The following is a 23,257-nucleotide window of genomic DNA, read 5'->3' as shown; positions in this document are numbered from 1 at the left end:
CTGTCAACCAGGCCAAACCCAGTCCCGTGGCTTCCTGTGATGCCTGCTGGGGACACCCACCTGGGAAGGGAAGGGCTGGCTTTTCCTTCACTTTCCAGATGAATAAACTGACCCTGCACAGAGATAAGCCAGTTTTATGAGGACATAAAACAAAACAGCGGACAAGTGAAAATAGAATCAGAATTCTTCTTCTCTGGGGTTGTCTCCTTAGGGCTTTTGCCATTTACTTCCTGAGATAGACTAGCCACAGAATCCTGGGGAATCAGGGCTCCCCCGGACCCGGTTTTGAAAGCCAGGAAGGTTTACACACTCACACAGAGTCCATGAACTCTCAGCAACCTGGTCCTGGATTATTTTCCAGGCTCTGTAAAAAGCTCTCTGTACTGTCCCCGCCTTCCCATGAGGCTGAGACACCCCTAGAAGCTCCATGCCCCCTCGATGGGAATCCTTAAACTAGGGAAATCCTACTTACAAATGGGATCGCAGCACCCTGCCTGTTTGATCTCAAAGGTTCTGAGAGACTCCTCCCTGCCTTTTCCATTTGCTCCCCGGTGCCTGAAGCCCCGCTGCTGGCTTAAGGCAGCACAAGCAAATCAGTGAGTTCATTGCAAGGGCTCTGGGAAAAGAATCACAAGGGCCTGGTTTGGGAGTGCGGTGTCCCTGCAGCGGCCTGCCAGGGAACAGGGTGGCAGCGTGTGAGACACCGAGACACAGCCCTGTGGATCTGGGATCGGCCAGAGCAAGCTTGTTGTTGTGAGAAAAACAGAAATCTGAAACCTTCACTTTTGTCATAGCCCCATTTTAAATATTTTCTTTTGAAGTGCGGAAATAATACCCAAACACATTTTTGTGGCAGTACAATTTTCCAACAACACAGAAGTATACACAATAACAAAAGCTTTTCTTTGTCCCGTTCTCTCCCACCTCTCAGCCCAAGGGGAGCCGTTGTAATTTGCATATCCATCTATATCTTTTTGTGTGCTTGCTTGGATAGACTTACATGTATTTTTAAAAAACAGCAAAACATAGTTTTTTTTCATAAATGAGATGTTATAGGTTTGTTCTATGAGTTCCCTTTTTGCCTTTAAACTCTGTATGTGACTTTGAAAATGGCACTTTACTTTTCCGAAAAACAATTGCAAAAGGGGGTAGAAAAGGTAGCTCAGATGGTGACAAAGATCCTTTCCAGCTGACTCTGCATCTAGCCCCTTGCTTAACACATGAAAGGGAACTGAAAAGCCCCGAGATGCAAAGTGACTTGCCCACAGTCACCCAGGAGTTACAGGTGCAGCCAGGTTGAGGGCTGAGCTTCCCCCTTCCAAGCTCACTGTCGCTCTCCCAACCTCTAGAGAAGTTAGAGGTTAGACTCTCATTCTCTGGGGGACCCAGGGACCCAGGGCCTTGCAGACTGTGTCTTGGAAGCCCCCCCAGCCTCCCCCAGAGCTCCAGCCCTTCCTTCCCTGCCTGGCTGCCTTCCCCCTCCCAACACCAGCCACCCTCTAGCCCTGTGGTGTGGCCGTAAAATGTGCAGTGGCTACGGGGAGAGAAGTGAAACAAGAGGGTCTACAGTGGGATGAGGGTTACGAGTTCAAAGGGTTTTCCTGCTTCTCACTCTCTGGGCAATAAAAGACAACAGAAGTAATCATTTTCTCTACCACACTTCCAGACACAGCCTTGTTTAGGACGCTATGGTGGCTCTTACATCTGTATATTATTATTATCCTGGTGAGTGCATGTGTGCATTGTGTATCTGTGTATCTACGTGTGCTCAGGTCCTGCTAGGGCTCTCTGAAGACAGGCACCAGGCATATTCATCATGGAGGCCCCACTGCGCAAAAACCAGAAGAATTAGCATTCCAGGTAAGACCCAAGGTTTGTCTTTGGCAGAGAGTGACGTGTGTGAGAAAGCATCCCCAATACACCAAACCTCCTAGTTTTTAGTCACCCATTAATTTGTGGTCTATTCATTTATTTAAATTTTATTCACCTTTTCTGTTTCAGCCTCTATCCTTTATAGAGTAAAAATGAGTCACTTGTTATAAAGGACACATGGACAATAACTAAGGGGGCGGAGATGGGAGGGAGGTGGGGAGCACTGGGGGTGGGCAGGGCTGGGAGTACAAGAAAGAAAACTGTACTTGAACAAGAGTTAAATAAAAATTTGCCCTGGCTGGTGTAGCTCAGTGGATTGAGAGCGGGCCTGCGAACCAGACTATCGCGGTTCGATTCCCAGTCAGGGCACATGCTTGGGTTGCAGGCCAGTTTCCGGCAGGGGCCAGTTCCCTGCAGGGGATGCACAAGAAGCAACCATACATTGATGTTTCCTTCCTTTCTCCTTCCCTTCCCCTCTAAAGATAAATAAATAAAATATTTTTTTAAAAAAGAGTTAAATAAAAATTTTTTAAAAAATGAGTCACTTGTTGAAATGCAACTCTTTACTTTGACTGCTTAGAGATCATTAGCCTCTCACAGTGGCCAGCCCAGTGTGGAAAACACTGGTCCTTTTATCTGTACTTATACAGTATGAATTTCTCTTTAAAATGGTGTCCCAGAACATCTCTCCCAGCCACCCCTTGCCCAGCCACCTGGCAGGAGGCTTAGAAGTTCACCATTAGAAGTTTACTCCTCTGGGCGAAGGCAGGAATCATCAACCCTGGCGCTGGTGCCACTCAGACAGGTCGCTGCCGTGGGGAGTGCTGTCCTGTGCACTAGAGGCTGTGGAGCAGCACCCTGGGCTTCCACCTACTAGACGCCAATATTACCTCCTGAGCTGTGACTATCAAAAACTCCTCCAGATGTTGCCAAATACCTTCTGAGGGAAAAAGTCACCTCAGTTGAGACCACTGGGCTGAGAACTGTCACCAGTTATAATAGAAATGCTCTGGAGAAGGACGACCCTCACTAGTTACACACTCCTCGGTGCTTACCAGGCCCTTTCCAAGGGCACCCGTTGGCTACGATCAGCATGGGGGAGAGTGGAGGGGAAGGGTGTTTAGAATTCTTTCTCACTGACCCCCTTTTGGATTCTTCATGGATCTGTGGGAAGAAGGTTCCCCCAGCAATCCCCTCTGAACGATGCTTGGGAGAAGACCCCCTCACCACCACACACATTCTGAGGGTCCATGGGGCACTTAGTCCTGGTCTGGTGTTGCCCAGTGGAAACCAGTAACACTTTAATGAAGCTGGCGAAGAGCACGAAAGGAAAGAAGCAGAGGCAATGCCCTAGTGACAAAGAACTCACGGATTCCTCTCTCCTGTGAGTCTCCCTTCATCCTCTTGGAGAAGGCTGAGTAGGCATCATAACCACTTATGGGTAAGATTGTCAATCATGGTCCAGCTGGGAAACAGGAAACACTAAGTCTTTCGAACAGGGGAAATTTAACACAGAGAATTAGTACACAGCTGATGGAGAAGGCAGCAGGAGACAATGAGGCAACCCAGAAAACAGCAAAGCAGGAAGCAGCTACCATCTCTAGGGCTGGAAAGGCAGCACAGTAATGTCACATTGTAGACCCAAAGCCTCCAGAGCTATTTGCTAGGAACTAAACAGCAGGGGCTGCCTGGTAGGATATGGGATTATGGAAGGAGATAAGGAAGAAACACAACCAACTGCAGGTGATATTAGGAAGCAAAGGGGGGTGCGGTGGGTTGGGGGGCGGGGGGGGGGCGTTGTGGTCCCTTAGTTGGGAGGTGGTGGAGAAACAGTCTGGCTTCTTCCTTTCCACCCACCTACCCTCCACCTACCTGTCTTCCTATTGGCTGGACCTAACCAGCAGCCAGAGTGAAAAGAAGTCTGGGGAATGTAGTTTCCAGTAGTGACACAACTCAGAACAGGGGAAGGGTGGAGAACAGATCTGCAAGAAAACAAGCCATTGACCGGCACAAATAAAAACGCCCCACATAAGTGAAGTGAGAGGGCCAGGATTAAAGTCCCTATCTTAGGGCTCTTTCCTTAGGACCCAGAGAGTCATTGCAGGCTGAAGGGAGAGCATGAGACCGTAGCAGAAGGAAGGATACATGGTAGTCCAGCCAGCTGGGCTTGAGAAGGGCCCAAGGCAATGCATACTGCAAAGCAGGGAGCTTGGACTAGGAAGGGCATGCAGGAACACTCTGGGGTGTGGGAAATGTTTTGGGGGGGGGGTACACGGGATATAGAAAAGTGAAAGTCACCGATTTGTGTACATCAAATGAGTGAGCTTTCTGCAATCCTTTATTTATATGCTGTACCTCAGAAGAAAACGAGCTGCTGCCATTTAAAGTCCTCAAATATTTTCAAATGAAATGGCATATGTCTGGGATTTGCTTCAAAATAATTAAGGGAGATTAGATAATTGAGGGAGGATTGTATGAAAGAATAAGAGTTGAAGCCAGAAATTGGCAACACTATTTTGTCTCCTTTTGTGTATGTATATTTATGTGTAAGTCTCCACAGTAAAAAATAAAATGGAAAAAAGGAGGAAAAAAGATCTAAGCCCACTGCACACATGCAAGCACATGTACCTTTACGCACTTAAGAGCACGGTGATAGTCCAGTCCCCGCCCCCAATTCCCTTGACCTGAAAAGAGCTGCAACCCTGAAGAGTCCATGCTGTTCTGATGTTTCTTCTCTTTCCAGGAAGCCTTGGACTGTTGTATAAATGCAGCAGAGTGCAGGTCCTACGCCTGCCCAGGGGGGACAGTGAAATGTCTCAAGTGCAGGCAGGCCCCTCCACCCTGCGTGAGCCCTCCTTCCCAGGCACACTCCTGCACCAGGACTTCCCAGATCCACCACCTGGAGCCTGCCCAGCCAGTCAGACCAACCAGGGTAAGGATGAGCACTGAACTGGGCTCTCTGGGGTGGGGGGCAGGGATAGTGCCCAGGTGACATATCTCAAGAGAGTAAGTCAGCCCCTCACACTATGGGAGGAGCCCCTGAATCACAAGGAGTCAGTGTGGTTGCTGGAATGAGCTGGAACCCAGAAATTGGTAGCCCTGCACTGGCCATCTGACACCAAGGCACCATTCCTTTGTTCCATGAATATGTACTGGACACGAGGTATGTGTCAGACTCTGTGCTAAATCCTGGGAACCCACACTTAAAGATTCAGCCCAGGCCATCGCAGAGCTCACAGTAAGACCATGAGCCAGTAAGTAGCAGGTGCCAGAGAGCTGTCTGTGCAGCCTGGGGTGAGTATGCCCGTTGAACTTCGAGAACAGGTGGGACTTAGCCATGAGCACAGAATCTTAGAGACCAGCATGCCTGACATAAGAGGGGAGGGAATAGGCAACTGCAAGTCACTCCAGGAGCACCGTGAATGGGCTCTAGGAAAATCGTAAGAAAGAAAGAGACAGCCACTAGACTAAGCCCCATTGGAATCCTGGTCTCTTCTTTTTCACAATTGTATTTATTTTTAGAGAGAATGGGAAAGAGAAAGAAGGAGTGAAACATCAATGTGTGGTTGCCTCCTGTGTGCCCCATACCAGGGACCTGGCCTGCAACCCAGGCACATGCCCTGACTGGGAATCAAGCCAGTGACCCTTTGGTTTGCAGGCTGGCACTCAATCCACTGAGGTACACCAGCCAGGGCCTGGTCTCTTCTATCTGAGCCTCCGTCTCTTCATCCTGTAGGTGAGGGGGCTAGATTGGATGTGCTCTCAGCTCCCCCCAGGTCAAAGGGATTCACAGGCTCCTGTGTGAGGAAGCTGGGACGGAGGGCTGGAGGGCTGCGGTGGTCCTACTCGTTGGAAACTCAGTCTATTCATCCTCCTCCTTCTCTAAGGACAGGGGAGCAGGGGCTGCCCCCTCTGGAGTGTCTTGTAGGTGACCCGTGCCCATTAATGTGTGGACTGGCTGGGTCAGGGGAGGGGGAGGACTGGCTGGTTTGTTATTCCTTTGCAATTTATCTTAAAAAGTCACACAACAGGGCAGGAACACAGAAGTCCAGATAGTCTGCCATCCAGGACTTCCGGTTTCCAGATGTTGCGCCTCCCTGACTGTCACTAGTCTCTACCCTCTCCAGTTTGGCAGTCCCAGGCCCCCCATTTTTCAGATCTGGCATCCATCCGGACGGGGCTCTGTCTCGAACTCCATCTCTTCTCCCCCAGCTGGACTCTTGAGGCTTATCTGAGGATTGTCCACTGGCTCTGCTGCCCCTCTCCCACCAGCTTGGCACGTCCCTGCAGTCCTCCTCTCCCAAACAGGCTTCCGAAGAAGGGAGGAGGCCCGGTTCCGGCCCCACTGCCCTCACGTGCTTTCCCGGCGGCCCCCTCCCACTCCGCATCAGAGCAGCCAAGCCTGTTCCTCTTCCCGATTGCAACAGGCGCGGCCTCAGCTCCCAGCGCTCCCTGTCCCCGCCCCGTAGCTGGCGAACTCCACTCCCACTTCCTGAGCCTGGCCGCTGGAGCCCTGGAGGCCAGGCCAGGCCCGGCCGCTCTGGCCCCCGGGGGGACACCAGCCTGAGTCCTGTCCCAGCCCCAGGGCTCCGGAGCCTGCTGCCACCACTGCCCAGGAGGTCCAGGCCTCCCATCTTACTCCTAGGCCCTCCACCTATCTGGTCGACTGGCCGCCATGCGCCGGCCTTGGGCTGCCTCCCACTGTGGCCTGGCCTGGGGGCTACTCATAGTAGGCCTCTTCAGTCTCCTGGCAGCATCCCAGCCCCGACTGGTGAGGGAGGGGTCATGCAGGTGGGTGGGGGCAGGCTTGGATAGGGAAGAGGTGTCTGGGCAGCTCCTTCTCTGGTGTCTCTGCCTTCCCCAACTAGCCCCCTGAATAATTCTTCCCCTACATTCATCTCCCCCTGAAGGCGCCCCCGTACTACATGGAGAACCAAACCTGCCAGGACCAGGAGAAGGAGTACTACGAACCCAAGCACCAGGCCTGCTGCTCCCGCTGCCCCCCAGGTGAGAGGCAATGGAGAGAGGAAGCCTGGGACCGGGTGGTGTGTTACAGGGGACTCCAGTCCACCTCGCTGCCTCAGGAAGAAGGCAGACACCATCTCCCAGGAAACCCAGCCGGCGGAGACTGAGTGAGAGACACTGGCCATCCCTCATATGCAGGCACCGAGAAGACAGGCCCAGGGTCACACAGCCGGCGGCAGGAGTAAGGTGGAACCCTGCTCCCCTGACACTCCAACTGCCCCCTCACATTCTAGGCACTCATGTCTCAGCTGAATGTGACCACGGCCAGGACACGGTCTGTGCCAGGTGCCCTGAAAATTCCTACAACGAGCACTGGAACCATCTCCTCTCCTGCCAGCTGTGCCGCCCCTGTGACCAGGGTGAGTGAGTGGGGTGTCCCTGGGGAGGGCTGGGATCCCCTGGAGGGCAGCCCCTCCACTGAGCTCTTGTCTCCCCACAAGTGCTGGGCTTTGAGGAGACTGCACCTTGCACTAGCAAACAGAAAACCCAGTGCCACTGCCAGCCAGGAATGTTCTGCAGCCTCTGGGACAGGGAGTGTATACACTGCGAGCCACTGTCTGACTGTCCACCAGGCACCGAAGCTGAGCTCAGAGGTCAGAGGTCACCAAGGGCAAAAGGTAGGGAGGAAGCTGGGTGCCAGGTGATCTTGAATGGGGGCAGGGAGCCCACAGAGGGTACTGTGTGCATGGGGGGCCTCCAGGTAGTTCTCTTTGGCATAAAAAGCCTCTTCTCCCTCCCTGTGAAAGGCGCACAGAAGGGATCTATATGCAGAGAAATGGAACCGGGACAGGGGCAGGGACAGTGTGGGGGGCCCCCTCAGCCCTGAGGAAACTGAGCAAAGGGGGAGATGAGGAAAGGTGCCAGATACAGAATGGGCTGGGTGTGCAGGGAGGGGCCATCCAGTGGGCATAAAGGGAGCGCACAGCTGGGCAAGAGGCTCCTTTTGCCCACTCACCCTGGCTGGCCTCGCCTCTCTCTTGCCAGGTGAAGTCGGGGAGGCTAGAAACAACTGCGTGCCCTGTAAAAAGGGGCACTTCCAGAACACCTCCTCCCCCAGCGCCCGCTGCCAGCCCCACACCAGGTGAGTGTGGCCGGGTTCCTCCCACCCTCCAGGAGCCCCGGCTGCTGACAACCCCGCCCCCGTGCTCAGCTCTGCAGGGTCCCCCTTGCCGCTTGCCCCTTCCAACTGTGTGCCCTCGTGCGTTGGGCTGTTCTTTCCTCCACAGGTGTGAAGACCAGGGCCTGGTAGAGACAGCACCAGGCACCAACCAGTCTGATACCAGATGCAGAGATCCCTCAGAGACCCCCGAGGTGCCAGGTGAGGGGCCAGGGCTGAGGGGAATGCGGGGAGGGATCTGGGAAAATGCCTTAATTCCTCCTATCTGAAAAAGTGGGGGAAAGGTGAGTTCTTCCCTCTCAGAATGGGGGCAAGAAGAAAAGTTCCTTCAAGAGAAATCAGAGGTTCCCAGGCTAGCTTACTTTGCACACACATGCACACCACACGTTTTAAGTTATGTATTATACATACAATATAACATTATGCCCAGAAACACTCCCACACTGAGTGTAACTGACATCACCTTTTGGGACATACCACCACCATACAATCCATTTACTAGGCTGAATACCTCCTTATTAGGTTACACGCTTTCTTGTTAGAGAGATAATTCCACATTTGACTCTTTTTTTTTGGTTTTGTTTTTATGTGGAATACTGATTTCCTAGCCTAACAGACAATTACAGGATGTTTCTAATGATTATAATCATTATTAATGGGAGGAGAGTTTATTTTATTAACTTTTTAAATTAGCAAAAATATACAATCCTAGCTCTCATTTACTCAGAGCAAGTACATCAGGCACTCTGCGAATACCTGACACTCACCAATTCACTGAATCCTCCCACTGATCCTCTGAAGTAGTTCCACTCTCATCCTCCCTGACAGGACACGGAAAATGAGGGTCAGAAGCTACGTGACTTGCCCAGGGTCACCCATGTGGTAGCCTGTCCTCGGGTCTTTTCACTTTGTAACGCATGCGCACTGTAGAATCTTAAGAAAAGTCAGGTGCGTAAACGAAACATCACCCTCAGAACCATCACCTAGTATAGCCACTCTTTAAACGTTTTTAAATACATCCTCACAAACATTTTTCTTCGTATGTCCATCCATTTACATTTTTTCTTAAAATGGTGTTATTTGAATATATTGTAACTTCATTTTTCATTCGTCTATATCATAAATATTTCCATGTCCTCGTATTAATGTTTAACTATGTATCAGATACGATTGGCATTTTAGAGAGTCTAGCCCCCTCATTTTATATATGAAAAAAATGGATGCTCCAAGAGGTGAAATGACATAAAAAGTCACACAGCTGGGCAGGAACCCAGGTGTCCAAGACTCTCGGTCCGATTTCTTCCCATGCGTCCCATTCTGTACTCCCTTCAGCCACAGCTTTAGGTGGACTGGAGAGGGCCAACGCCCAGGAAGCAAATGTCCAAGTCTTCCTGAGCTTCCTCACCGCAGATTCCATGCTATGGGTGCACTGAGACCCACGGAAAGACAGAAATTATCCCCTGCCCCACACTGGGTCCTGAGGAGCCAAGCCCCTAGCTTCCTGTTCCCACTCCTTCCTAGAATCTGCAAAGGGGGGGAGACCTTGCAATTCCTGGTCTCCCACTCTCCCGCCTCTGTAAACACCCCACAGGTACAGAGGGGCCCGCTCAGCTCCTACAGTGGCCTGTCTGTAAGATGGGCAAGGCCATGGCAACGTGGTTCTACCCAGTGGCCTGAGTCTGTGCACAGCCCCAAGACTCACTCTCCCTGAACTGCCTCCCACCTCCACTTCCAGCCCTTGAAAATCAACCGCCCAGGCTCCTGTCCTCACGCAGCAGGGACCTGCACCGCCCCACGCATCTCCATCCATGGGTTTCTCCTGGCTATCAGGAGGTCCCCCCCAAGTCTGACTGAGTTCCCCTTCTCTGCAGCCCAGGGAAGTGTCTCTAGCTCTGCCTGTAGGAACTCCAACAGGACTAAGAGGGGAAAGCTGCTCCCTTTCCCTCTGCCCTTCTTCCCCCATGGTGATGCCTCCTGCTTGCTGTCCTGGCAGGAACTATGCTGGTGCTGGCCATCGTGCTGCCGCTGGTCTTCTTGCTGCTTATCGCCTTCACCCTCGCCTGCACCTGGAAGAGCCACCCCTCTCTCTGCAGAAAGCTGGGTAGGAAGGGGTCGGATGCAGGCAGGGATGCAGGGCAGTCGTCAGTCCCACATGGATGGGGCGGGTTGTGGGAGGGTATCGTCAGCTTCCCCCCGTACAACCTACCTGCCCTTCCACACCCTCAAGACTCCCAGTGCCTGTCCCCAGCACAGACATCGTCTCCATCCAGCGCCCCACTCTGAGGCTGGGGATAACAGTAACGATAGCCTATTCCTTGTGGGACCCCAGGCTGGGCAGCGACACATTGTGGTGGGTTGTGGAGGGTAAAGGGCTGGGGGTCTGAGGTCTGCCAGAGGCCTGACACCCATCTCGTCTTCATTGCAGGATTCCTGCTGAAGAGGCGTCCAGAGGTAACGAGGGAGGCTGAGGAGGGGCAGAAAGGGAGAGTGAACAATGTAGGGGTAGGCAGGAAAAGAGTGTGCAGGCTTCACCATCCATCCATTCACTCACTCACTCAACGAGTAACTTTTTAGCATATCATACGCACTGCTCTCAGCATGTGGACACAGCAGTGCGTAAAACAAAGTAACTGCCCTCCTGGAGCTGCATGCCAACGGAGCAGGGATGAAGCGACATAAAGACGATAACTGATAAATAAAGCAGGACAGAGGCAGTGACTGACAGTGGTAGAGGATGGGGCTATATTATCTTAGCAGACAGAGAGGGCCTCTTTCTTTTAAGATTTTATTTATTTATCTTTAGAGGGGAAGGGAAGGAGAGAGAGAGAGAAATATCAATGTATGGCTGCCTCTGCCAGGGACACACAGTGTATCGTGTGTCCCCTGCTGGGAACTGGCCTGCAACTAAAGCATGTGCCCTGGCGGGGAATTGAACTACGATCCTCTGGTTCACAGGCCTGTGCTCAATCCACTGAGCTACACCAGCCAGGGCTCAGAGAGGGCCTCTTTGATGAGCCGGTATTTGATCGGAGCACTAAAGAAATGAAGGCATTGGGGTATCCAGGGAAGGTGCTCCAGGAAGCAAGACCAGCCAGTGCAAAGGCCTGTGGCAAGGAGCAGGAGAAGGAGCAGAGGGGAACCCCGGGCTGCCTAAGCTGGGGTAGGGCATGGGAATTAAAGATAGATGGGGTCTGAGACGCACGCCATTGGTTGACTCCCTGCTTCTCTTCTGCAGGGAGAGGAACCCAATATTACTGATGGAAACTGGGAGCCTCCAAGTGTCAACCCACATTTTCCTGACCTCGTAAAGCCACTTCTGCCCATCCCTGGAGACTTACCTCCAGCCCCGGCCTGGCCCCCAACGACCCCGGCTTTGGAGGAAGATGCTGTACAGCAACAGAGTCCCCTGAGCCAGGCCAGGAAGCTGGAGGCTGAGCTACCAGAGCATGGCCAGAAGGCCCACGGTGAGCAGGCTGCAGGGAGAGGAATGGGTCGGGGAGATGGGTGGGAAGGATGGTGGGCGGGGAGAGAAAGTGGGAAGCAGACAGAAATGAGAAGACTAAAACAGGCAAAACCGAGACTCGGACAGTCAGCCAGAGTGTCCCAACTAGAAAGGAAGAGACTGAAAAACTCGCAAACAGATGTGAATGTAGAGCTCAAGAGACCAATAGCAAATGGGAGGGGGAACAGAGGGGAAAGGGAGAAGGCAGAGGGAAGGCCTTCGGGAAGCAGGGGAACCGATGCAGGGGGCACACGGGCCTTCCTCCCTCAGCAGTGCGCCCCCAGCCCCTCTCACTCTGTTCCCTGCCCACAGGTACCAATGGCATTCATGTCACCGGCGGGTCTGTGACTGTCACTGGCAACATCTACATCTACAATGGGCCAGTACTGGGAGGAGCACGGGGCCCTGGAGACCCCCCTGCTCCCCAAGAGCCTCCATACCCCATCCCTGAAGAGGGTACCCCTGGTCCTCCCGGGCTCTCTACACCCTACCAGGAAGATGGCAAAGCTTGGCACCTAGCCGAGACAGAGACACTGGGGTGCCATGCCCTCTAACAGGGCCAAGGACCCAATTTGTCACCCATGCCTCATGGCGTCTGTAAGAAGCCAGAAGAAGGGAGGCATAAGAGCACCTCCTCACGGTGGCTGCCCTACCCGCACAGGACTGACACAGGGCCTGGGTGGAGCCCCTGAGAGGCAAACCCCAAGGGGCTGGGCCTCAGACACGTCCTCGAGAGCGGGCTGGGCACTGGCTGGGTACAGTGCTCACCACAGGACTCTCACCACCGCCTGAGCAGGCCTGGGACTTCACTGCAGACCCTCCCGGCCACCGGGGCTGCACCAGCTCAGCTTCAGGCACAGACAGAGCACACGGTGCCTGCTGCTGCCCGTCCTGGCACTGCACTCAGAGCATGGCACAGAAGGGGGCCAGCCGCACGGTCACTTGCAAGGACATCACTGGGACCTCTAACAGATCCGTGGTGCTCATCCCCAAGCTTCAGAGGCGCTGTGAGGACCCGCACTTCACACGGACTGAGGTAGAGCCTGTATGAGGATAAAGTTACATGGAGGATCACCCCTCCCCGCCCAGAAAAGAAAGGGAGTCGTTAAAAACTGCGTTTTAGCCTAGGGTTTCTAGGTGAAGGGAGAGGAGTCTCAGAGGGGGAAGCAAATGGCAAATGTATTTATAAACTGTAACCACATGCAAATAAAGTGGAGATTGAGACCTAGATCGTTTCTTCTCTGGGGATTCACACGAAAATACTATTCCATTGGACAATGTCAGGGCAAAAGTCAAAACATTGCAGTGTAATCCCACACAGGTATTTCTGTGTGGGACTGGTGCACGCAATCCAGTCAATGACAATATTAGCCAGTGATCACTGACAACGTGCCAGGCAGCGTTTAAATCCTTGACAATAATACTTTATTTAATCCTCACAACACCCCCATGAGCTAGATCCTATCAGTGCCCCCATTTAACGGTCGAGGAAACTGAGGCCCAGAAAGGGTAAGCACGCTCCCAAGTCAACTGCAAATGGCAAAGTTGGGATTTGCGCCCTGTTAGCCTGGCTCCAGAGGCCTCGGGTAAAATCGCCACATACCACACCCTTCCAGGATTTCTTTGCACAAGCAAAATGGGCTAGTTTTCTTAAAGAACCAGACCTCCTGCATGTTCCGCAGGCACGGAGTCTCACAGCCACAATGCAGAGTGAGTGAAAAGGTGCTCTGCAGGGCTGATGGACGGGGAAAGTACGACTTGAGTCGTAAATGCGCGAGGCCAAGTCCCCGCCCTGCCAGCACAGAGACCCAGGCGGGACTCCTTTCGTCCAGAAGGAGCACTCGTGGTTTTAACTTTGTCTACTTATTTTTGTTTTATTTTTTTACCCCAAGGGACTTTAAATCCTCTCAAGGTCTCTTATTAGTAAATGCCCGGGCCCCCAGAATTTATTTACCATGCTGCCTGGTGGAGACGATCTTAGCTTGAAGGATTGTGAGGAGAACAGCTGCCAGCTTACCACTCCTTCCATAAAAGGCCACCATCTGGGTCCAATGTGGAGAACTCTGTTGCTGGGGCTTGTCCTGATGGTGTGGCCATAAAACACATACTCCAGGAGTCGTCCGATCCAAGTGAAGGGAGAGGTTATTTAAGGTCGACCACGAAAGGATTCAGTCCAATTTCCTTGGTTGAGAAGTAAACGATGGCGAGCTGTATCTAGTCTCGATAGTTAAATGCTCCTGACTGGCAGTATGCTAGAGGCAGACAACAAGAATCCTTAGTAATTGTTCCAGTGTGTTTAGATACAAAACAGATTTTACATAATTTGCAGCAAAATAAAAGGAAAAACGTTTTAAAGAAGTGGTGCTAAGGCACAGTTCTGCGTGACACCATTCAAATGTAGGATTACATCTGCCTGTGTGAACTGGCTAGGGTCTCCCTAACAATGTACTGCAGACTGGGGGCTTACACAACAAAAAAGTATTTTCTCACAGTTCTGGAGGCTGGAAGTCCAAGATCAAGGTGTCGATAGAGCTGGCTTCTCCTGAGGAGGCCTCTCTCCTTGGCTGGCTGATGGCCATCTCCCTGTACCCTCATAAGGTCTTCCTTCCACATGTGCCCGTGTGTGTCTGTCTGTGTCCTAACCTTCTCTTCTTCTAAGGACACCAGTCCTACTGGGTTAGGGCCCACCCTAAGGACCTCACTGTAATTTAACTATCTCTCTAAAGACCCTATCTCCACAAACAGGTCATGTTCTGAGGCACGAAGGGTTAGACCTTTAACACATGAATTGTGGGAGACACAGTTCAGCCCATAACGCTGCCCATGCTCATCTTGCCAGTGTTGAGTTAATACAGGCCCTGGGAGCACACTTTATATCGAGGGGAGCTCCTGTCTAGAAGGAAAGCTGACAGAAAAGTCAATGAAGACAGACTCTTGACAGTTGTCTTCAAAAGACAGAACCAGATGCAATAGTAGTTAATAGGATAATTAAGCCTGAATCTAGGTGGTCGTTTCTGAGAATCTCACTCCCATACCACACGGAGGAAAAAGCCAATACTGCATCTACCCAATGTCAACATGGACGTGGGGAGGCCAGTGGGGAGGCTAAGGCAGCAATCCAGAAGAGAGATGGACGTAACTGTGGACAGAGCAGCGGCAGTGGGACGAGGCGGGTAGGTAGGCCTGGGATAACGAAGGATTTCTCTTTTTTGAAAGATAGAGTGGTTCACATTGACAGCTGTGATGAACTCTTTCTGTGACCTACCCAACAAACTTCCACACCTTTCCTGGGAACAGAATCCCACTTCCGTACTAAGGCAGGCACTGCATGATATCAGGAGGACCTTCCTCTGGTCCCAGGAGGCAGTAAAACCTGTTGCCCTTTGCCAGAAATTGGTTTAGGGCAGAGCCCGGGATCCTTTTCAGGCCAAAGACATGTACTGAGAAGTCTCATTCCTGGGGCAAAAAGCATCATTAGGAAAAAGCTTGTGTTTTCCTTCCTTGTTTGGGGGATGTCTGTTTGAGAACATGAGCCTGAGCTGTGGCAGCCATCTTACTATCACGAGGAAACAGCCCTGGAGATAAAAAGCCAATTCTCTGAGGGTGGAGGTCCCGGAAGAAAAACAAGAACCTGGTTCATGAGGCATCCTTGAATAGCTGAATCTACCGTCAGTGTGGGCTTCATTTTATGAGAGAAAAACAAACCCCCACTTGTGTAAATCACAGTAAGTCAGCTTTTCCTCTCTTTTTTTTGGTTTTAATTTTCTCTGTTTCCTCTTTTGGGGCAAGTGATTTATTCATGTGGTTCAACATTCAAAAAGCATCAAAGAGTAAACAGTGACATGTCTCTTTTCACTCCTGTCCTTCAGCCACCATGGTCCCTCCTGCCCCAGAAGCAACCGGTGCGACCGCTTCTGATGCTTTCCCAGACGTAACTTATGCATATTCAAAAATATATGAAACATATATTTCATTCCTCTTTTTTTTCTTGCCAGTGGTAGCATGTTCTCTGCCTATTCTTCCCCTTGCCCTTTTCATTTGTCAAAGTAGCTTGGCCAAAATTCCATACCAGTATCACAAAACTTCCTCCTTAATTTTCATATCTGCATATATCTCATTTTATATGGCTGCATCATTTAACTAGATCCCTCTGAAGATTTTAAATTCAATTCCAATCTATTACAAACATTCTGTAATAAATAACCTATGTGGTTTTGCATATGTGAGAGTGTTGTTATCAAAAACTTTGCTAGAAATAAAATTGTGGGTCAAAGATAGATGTATGTTATTTTGATAAATATTACCAAATTGCCCTCCAAATAGATTGAATGTCAGCAACATTTAAGTATCCATCATCACATACAAATGCCAGCATTGCTGTGCTATTAAACATGTTGATCTTTGCCAATCTGAAAGGTGAAAAATGTTACATCGATGTAATTATTCTTTGTAACTCTTATTGTGAGGGAAGTTTTTTATTTCTCTGTAAGTAAACATTTTCCACCCTGGCTGGAGTGGCTCAGTGGATTGAGAACCAGATGACAAACCAAAGGGTTGCTGGTTCAATACCCAGTTAGGGCACATGCCTGGGTTGCAGGCCAGGTCCCCAGTAGGGGGCACATAAGAGGCAACCACACATTGATGTTTCTCTCCCTCTCTTCATCCTTCCCTTCCCTCTCTCTAAAAATAAATAAATATGGATTGAGCGCTGGCCTGTGAACCAAAGGATCGCAGTTCAATTCCCAGTCAGGGCACATGCCTGGGTTGCAGGCCAGTTCCCAGCAAGGGACACATAAGACGCAACCATGCATTGATATTTCTCTCCCTCTCTCCTTCCCTTCCCCTGTAAAGATAAATAAATAAAATCTTTAAAAGTAAATAAATGTTTTTTTAAAAAGCAAACATTTTCCTATGTTAAAGAGTCATTTGTAATTTATTCTCCAATAATTCTTTGTATCTCTTACTATTTTTCTACTGGATAATTTCCTAATGTTATCTTGTTATCCCAAATCATTTATTCAATAATAAATTTTTCTTCACTAATTTGAAATGCTACCATTATAAATCAAATTTGTGTATGAATTTGAATTTACTTTTGGATTTTCAACTATTTTCCCTCTGTCTTTTTAATTTGCTAGCAAAAGTCTTTCAACTATTTTAGCTTTATATTTTAATATCTATTAGGGCTCCTTTTAATCTCCTTTTTCAAAGTTTTCCTAAGTATATTTTCTTATTTCTTATTCCACATGAACTTTAAGATCAACTTATCCAGAACCCCCCCACCAAAGAACTCCTATTGATATTTGTATTGAGATTGCATTAAGTTTCTTTTTTTTAATTATTTTTGAAAAAGTTAATTAATTTATTTTTAGAGAGAGGGGAAGGGAGGGAGAAAGTAAGGAAGAGAAACACTGATGTGAAAGAGATACATCAACTGTTTGACTCTCGCACGCCTCCATCCAGGGACCTGGCTCGCAACCCAAGCACGTGCCCCAACCAGAAATCAACCCAATGAACCCTCCTGCTCACAGGCTAGCACTCAACCCACTGAGACACGTCAGCCAGGACCAATGTCATTTTTAGATGGATCCTGATTGTCACCTGGTTAGGTGTATCAGTAGTTTGCTCTCCTTTAAAAATGTTGCTATGTAGTGTTCCACTGTAAGAATAGACCGAAATTCATTTATTGGTTCCTCCGATTTAAGGGTCGTTTCAAATTTTCAGCAGTTATGAATAAAGTTATTACATTCTTGTACATGTCTTTTTGTGGATATTTGTACTCACTTCTCTTGAGCATATACCTAGAAGTGGAATTGCTAAATCGTAAGGCAGGAATATATAAAGTTTTAGGAAATGCTGCTAACATATTTTTAGTTGAAAAATATTTGACATATATCACGTGTAAACATTAGATGTACAGCATATGAATGGATACATATGATTGCCATTGCAGTGACATTTCACACTTCTGTTATGTCACATACATATCCTTTCTTTTAAGTGGTTGGAGGAACTGAGTTTGAGTCTCTTGGCAAGTTTGATGATGATAACACAACATTACTGTCTATATTCATTGTACTGTGCTTTAGATCTCTAGGACTTATTTAGTACTCATTGAAAGTTTGCACCCTTAGCCCTGGCTGGTGTGGCTAAGTGGACTGAGTGCTGGCCTGAGAACCAAAGGGTCACCAGTTCAATTCCCAGTCAAGGCACATGCCTGAGTTGTGGGCCAGCACCCAGTAGGGGGCATGTGAGAGGCAACCACACATTGATGTTTCTTTCCATCTCTTTCTCCCTCCCTTTCCCACTCTATAAAAACAAATAAATAGACTTCTGGCCAAGATGGAGGCAGAGGTAGATACACTTTGCCTCCTCGCACAACCAAAAGAAGGACAACAACAAAAAATAACCAAAACTGCTAGAAAATAGAACTGTATGGAAGTCCAACAACCAAGGAGTTGAAGAAACATTCATCCAGACCAGTAGGAGGGATGGAGACGGGCAGCCAGGGTGGAGAGCACTTGCAGCAAGACAGCACCTGGTGGACCAGGTGATCCCACACTTGCATGCGGATAAACTGGGAGGAACAACTGGGGAGTGCAACAGACCACACAAACCAGGGTTCCAGTGCAGGGAAATAAAGTCTCAAAACCTAACTGAAAAAACCTGTGGGGGTTGCAATGGTGGGAGAAACTCCCAGCCTCACAGGAGAATTTGTTGGAGAGACCCATAGGGTCCTAGAATGTACACAAACCCACCAAACTGGGAATCAGCACCAGAAGGGCCCAATTTACTTGTGGGTAGTGGGGGAAGTGACTGAAAGCCAGCTGAGAGCAAGCAGCATTGTCCCCTCTCAAATCCCTCCCCTATATATAGTACCACAATACAGCGACCTGGGTTGCTCCACCAGGGGATAGATACCTAAGGCTCTATCCCTTACTATGTAACAGGCACGCTGAAACAAAAAATATGGCCCGAATGAAAGAACAGATCAAAACTTCAGAAAAAAATATAACTAACCAATGAAGAGATAGCCAGCCTATCAGATGCATAGTTCAAAACACTGGTAATCAGGATTCTCACAGAAATGGTTGAGTATGGTTGCAAAATAGAGGAAGAAGCGAAGGCTATGCAAAGTGAAATAAAGGAAAATGTACAGGGAACCAACAGTGAAGGGAAGGAAACTAGGACTCAAACCAATGATTTGGAGCAGAAGGAAGAAATAAACATTCCACTAGAACAGAATGAAGAAAAAAAGAATTCAGAAAAGTGAGGAGAGGCTTAGGAACCTCCAGGACAACTTTAAATGTTCCAACATCCAAATTATACAGGTGCCAGAAGGAGAAGAGGAAGAGCAAGAAATTGAAAACTTATTTGAAAAAACAATGAAGGAGAAATTCCCCAAGCTGGCAAAAGAAATAAACTTCCAGGAAGTCCAGGAAGCTCAGAGACTACAAAAGAAGTTGGACCCAAGGAAGCACACACCAAGGCACATCATAATTGCATTACCCAAGATCAAAGATAAGCAGAGAACCTTAAAATCAGCAAGAGAAAAGGAGACAGTTGCCTACAAAGGAATTCCCATAAGACTGTCAGCTGATTTCTCAAAAGAAACCTTGCAGGGAAGAAGGGGCTAGAAACAAGTATTCAAAGTCATAAAAGGCAAGGACCTACATCCAAGATTACTCTATCCAGCAAAGCTACCATTTAGAATAGAAGGGCAGATAAAGTGCTTACAAGATAAGGTAAAGTTAAAGGAGTTCATCATTACCAAACCCATATTATATGAAATGTTAAATGGACTTATCTAAGAAATAGAAGAACAAAAACTATAAACAGTAAAATGACAACAAACTCACAACTATCAACAACTGAACCTAAAAAAACGAAAACAAAAACTCAGCAAACAACCAGAATAGGAACAGAACCAGAGAAATGGACATCACATGGAGGGTTTTCAGTGGGGAGGGGGAAGGGAAGAATGGAGGGGGGAAGGTACAATGAATAAGAAGCATAACTGGTAGTCATTACATATATTTTTATATTCTTGTACTAATTTGATTATTCTTTTCCCACCTTGATCTACTGCTGTTTGTACCTTATAGTAAGCCTGTGCAAAAATATTTAGTACAGAAATTAGCTGATGTTGAGGTAGATCCAGTTCTTGCTCAGGTCAGTAATTTTCCATAGGTATTACAGCTTGAGGAGGTTTTAATGCAATTCCTAACACATTTAATCATCACTATGTATATTATCATGAGACTTATTTACATAAGGTAGTCAAATCTTACTAACAACACCAATATTACACTTTATTGCAATATGATCATGGTACAATTCAGTAAGAGTTACAGGTATCTGCTTTGTCTTCTGATAACAGTCTACCTTTGCCCATTTACCAGGTATCACTAAGAACAGGCGTCGTTAAAACTGGCCATGACTCATTATTTCCGGGTTCCAAGTTAATTGGGGACGAAACCAATCATTCCACCTCATCTCCCAGGCTTGTCTAAGAGGGTTCCCACTCCACCAGTGGTATTTAGAATAGTCTCTATCCCTACTAACTAGACCACAGGGTATGTTTTGCTTAGACCTACTCAGAGTGAGACAAGCACTCCAGAGAACTTCCGTAAGTTTACAAGCCCGTAGCACCCCCGTAGGCGTGCCTCTTGAGCCTTAACAGTTAGGACTGAGGGCTGCCTTAACCCCCATCTGTATTGACGTGGTTGAGCAACTCTGTTGGGCTAGAGGGCGAGCCCCTTCCCAGCACTGGGTCCTCGAATTGTTCGGAATTACTTGTTGACTCAGCCTGACCCATTATCTTTCCAGCTTAACTCCCACCATTTGCCCTCCTCCTGAAGAGAACTCCCTCTAATCTGCGTAGTCCAGTAATAAATCTTTTCCTCTGAATGCTGTTTTTCCTTAAAGGTAAACTGCTCTTGTCCCAGGATACCTAGACTGGCACCTATCTCCCCTAAGCACCTTTTCTGTCTAGTGGGCCAGTTGTCCAACCCACCATGTGTGACACTGCCATTGGGTACTCATGGCCCAAGTGCAGTTAGGGCACATGTTTTGTACCCAAAGATCTTGGGTCCCTCATAGTGGGGTCAGATGAGTGGTAGTCACACCTACGTATAAGTTAGTCTGAGTAGGCCACAGGCCTTGCATAGCCTTCCTTGTCTTGGGCTGGGACCGCTCTACAGGGAACTGGCATCCACCATGTGATGCCCACTGCTTTACTCCCATCAGGGACCCATTGTTTTTCCACATTTTGTTAATAGCTTTCCATCCACAAAAACAAGGGTGATGTGTATTTGTGCACAGCACACTGTGGTGTGTTGGGCATGCTGCCATTATATTTTGTCAATTATGACCAGGGACTTCTCTAAGCATTTGATCAACAAGGCAGTTACACAGTCATCAGCCTTGGGGAGTTGGACTCCACATGGTTTGAAGTCCCAGGAGAAATCAGTTCTCAGAAATTGCTTCCCAAATGATATCCCATGTAACAGATTTAGCCTGAAAGTTACATGTTAAAAGATACTGGCACATTACTAGGGCTCTGTTTAGTCATCAACAGTTGGTGCAATTCACTGTCAGATCATATGAGCAGAATGTCTCCCAGAGCAACATCCGCTCAGGCTGCCACTGGACCTTATCGGGTTATACAAGCAGGAGCTATCTCAGCAAACATAGCTTCGTGCTTCCTGGGCACATATGGGAGATGACTGATAACGTTTGTCTCCTTCTCTCTCTAGAGTATCAATAAATAGCCGCGATCAGTGTTGTTCAGTTGGTTGGGCAGTTCTTGCAAAGTGAAAGGTTACAAGTTCCGTTTCCGGTGGAGGTTTGTCCAATCAATGTTTTTCTCTCACATCATTGTTTCTCTCTCTCTCATTCTCTCTCTAATAAATACATACATACATACACACACACACACACACACACATATATATATATATATATATACTTTTAAAAGTATTTGTTTAAAAAATCAATAAACATACCCTTTGGTGAGGATAAAAAAATAGCACTGTGCAGTATGTGGTTTAATCTGCTCATCTCATCCAATAATATATCTTCCCCCTATTAATAAGTATACTTTTAAAACATTATTTTAATATGTATTTTATATCCCATCATTTTTAATACAATACACCTATCCGATCTCTTTTGTTGGACTTTTAGATTGTTTCCTTTTCTTTAAAAAAATTGGTTATAAAAATTTTTTTACAGATCTTTATAGCTTAAGCTTTGCACATACCTTCATTTTCGTTCTCTAGGATAGATTCCTAGTGGAATTGTTGAATTAAAAAGTGTGGACATTTTTAAGGCTTTGAAGTCAGACAGCCCTGACCTTGAATCCTGGCCTAGGACATGGGGCCTGACGCAAATCACATCTGCAATTTCCAAAACTGTCTTCCAAAGCGGCTATACCATTTTGCATGCTGAGTTCTTGCCCTGTGCTCCTTCTTTATTTGCTATTTGTCACATTTTATTGTACTATTATTACTCTTTGTCCATAGGTGGCACACTCTTCCCTGATTGTAAACCCCAGGGCAAGGACTGTGTGCATTCCTCACTGTATCCTCATCAGCACCCAGCACAGAGCTCAGAACCCAGTTAGAGGCAATTTGGTGATGCAGAAAGAGTAACGGTATGGAAGAAAGACACCAGGGTTCCATCCCCAACGTTACCACTACTGGCATTATGGTCACAGACTAAGCTCTTCATGACCTGGCCTCACCTGTCCATGTGTGTCACCTCTCATTCTGTGCTTTTACACTAGCAATTCTGAGCTAATGGTGGTCAGACCTAATAGTTTTCAGAACACATCTTGCTCTTGTACATTTTTATGCATTTGCCCACATTCAGGACTGGTAGCCTATAGTGTGCCTTCATGCAAATTAGGTAAAGATGCCTTTTCCTCCCAGTGAGGGGCAGCTAAATTTCTGGCCTTACTCTTCCATTGGCTTAGCACCATACTGCATTGACCAGCCTGCATACCACTTCCAAAACCTGGAACAAAAACAGCTAGCCCTCCCAGCAAACTCCTTCTCATCCATCATGTCACAGCTCAGATGCTACCTCCTCTGCTAAGACACCTTGCTCTAGCAGATGTATTTGGCCTTCCCGCTAAGCTCCCCCTATTTTTTGAATAGCCTCCATTAAAGCAATTATCTTTATTGAATTATGGTTGTTTGCTTACATACCTCTCTACCACATTAGATTATTTTCAGTGTTTTTCTTTTTTTATTCCTCAAACAGAGCCCAGTGCCTGACACATAAGAAGTAATTGAGAAGCTTGAATGAATGAATGGATGAATGAATGAATGAGTGAGTGAGTGAGTGAGTGACATTTTAACTCTCTGGTCCTCATGTTGCTTGCCTGAGAATAAAGAAATCAGATGACGAGATTCCTGAAGTTCCTAACAACTTTAAAATTCTATTTTCCAACATACGTTAAGTCAATATTTGGTGAACAAACAATATGCACCCAACCACAAGATACCTTTAAACAAATCAATTTGTTTGTTTTCTTCTGGAAGCAGGCCAGTAGGAGTTTTTTGAATCTCTTATACTGATATTTTGCCTTGCCTCTGGAAACTTCTCAGAGACATTTCAGACCACCTGAAATAGAGTTTAAGAAGAATTGCTTTAGGGAAGCCTTCCGGAGAATGGCTCGCCTTTGGCCTCATTGTGTGGATTACCTATTTCTGTTATTTGTCTTTCTTAGGTAT

At 48.0% G+C, this 23,257-nt stretch overlaps 2 protein-coding genes across 3 annotated transcripts in view; one reads left to right on the top strand and one right to left on the bottom strand.

The window, feature by feature from the left end:
• Window positions 1–62: 62 nt before the first annotated feature.
• VAMP1 (vesicle associated membrane protein 1) overlaps window positions 63–23,257 on the bottom strand; it is a 64,718-nt gene continuing 41,523 nt past the window's right edge. Inside the window, exon 6 of the transcript XR_005069704.1 lies at window positions 63–113. The gene's annotated coding sequence lies outside the window, so the exon portion shown is untranslated. The remainder of the gene's footprint in view (window positions 114–23,257) is intronic.
• Window positions 6,323–12,746, top strand: LTBR (lymphotoxin beta receptor). 2 transcript variants are annotated; one of them, XM_037067931.1, is made up of 10 exons: window positions 6,323–6,643; window positions 6,783–6,879; window positions 7,131–7,256; window positions 7,338–7,490; window positions 7,882–7,978; window positions 8,124–8,215; window positions 10,008–10,115; window positions 10,440–10,465; window positions 11,250–11,478; window positions 11,829–12,746. In XM_037067931.1, the coding sequence occupies exons 1-10, from the start codon at window positions 6,548–6,550 to the stop codon at window positions 12,068–12,070; spliced, it is 1,266 nt and encodes a 421-aa protein (XP_036923826.1). In that variant the 5' UTR covers window positions 6,323–6,547; the 3' UTR covers window positions 12,071–12,746. The 2 variants fall into 2 exon arrangements, with proteins under 2 accessions (XP_036923826.1, XP_036923824.1); XM_037067929.1 differs by having other exon boundaries at window positions 6,324–6,643; window positions 7,338–7,514.

This window comes from Sturnira hondurensis, unplaced genomic scaffold (genome assembly GCF_014824575.4).
Source record: "Sturnira hondurensis isolate 20B ecotype Veracruz unplaced genomic scaffold, ASM1482457v3 Scaffold0017436, whole genome shotgun sequence".
Taxonomy (NCBI): domain Eukaryota; kingdom Metazoa; phylum Chordata; class Mammalia; order Chiroptera; family Phyllostomidae; genus Sturnira; species Sturnira hondurensis.
The sequence above is the reverse complement of the archived record's forward strand: the minus strand, read 5'-3'. Positions and strand labels throughout refer to the sequence as shown.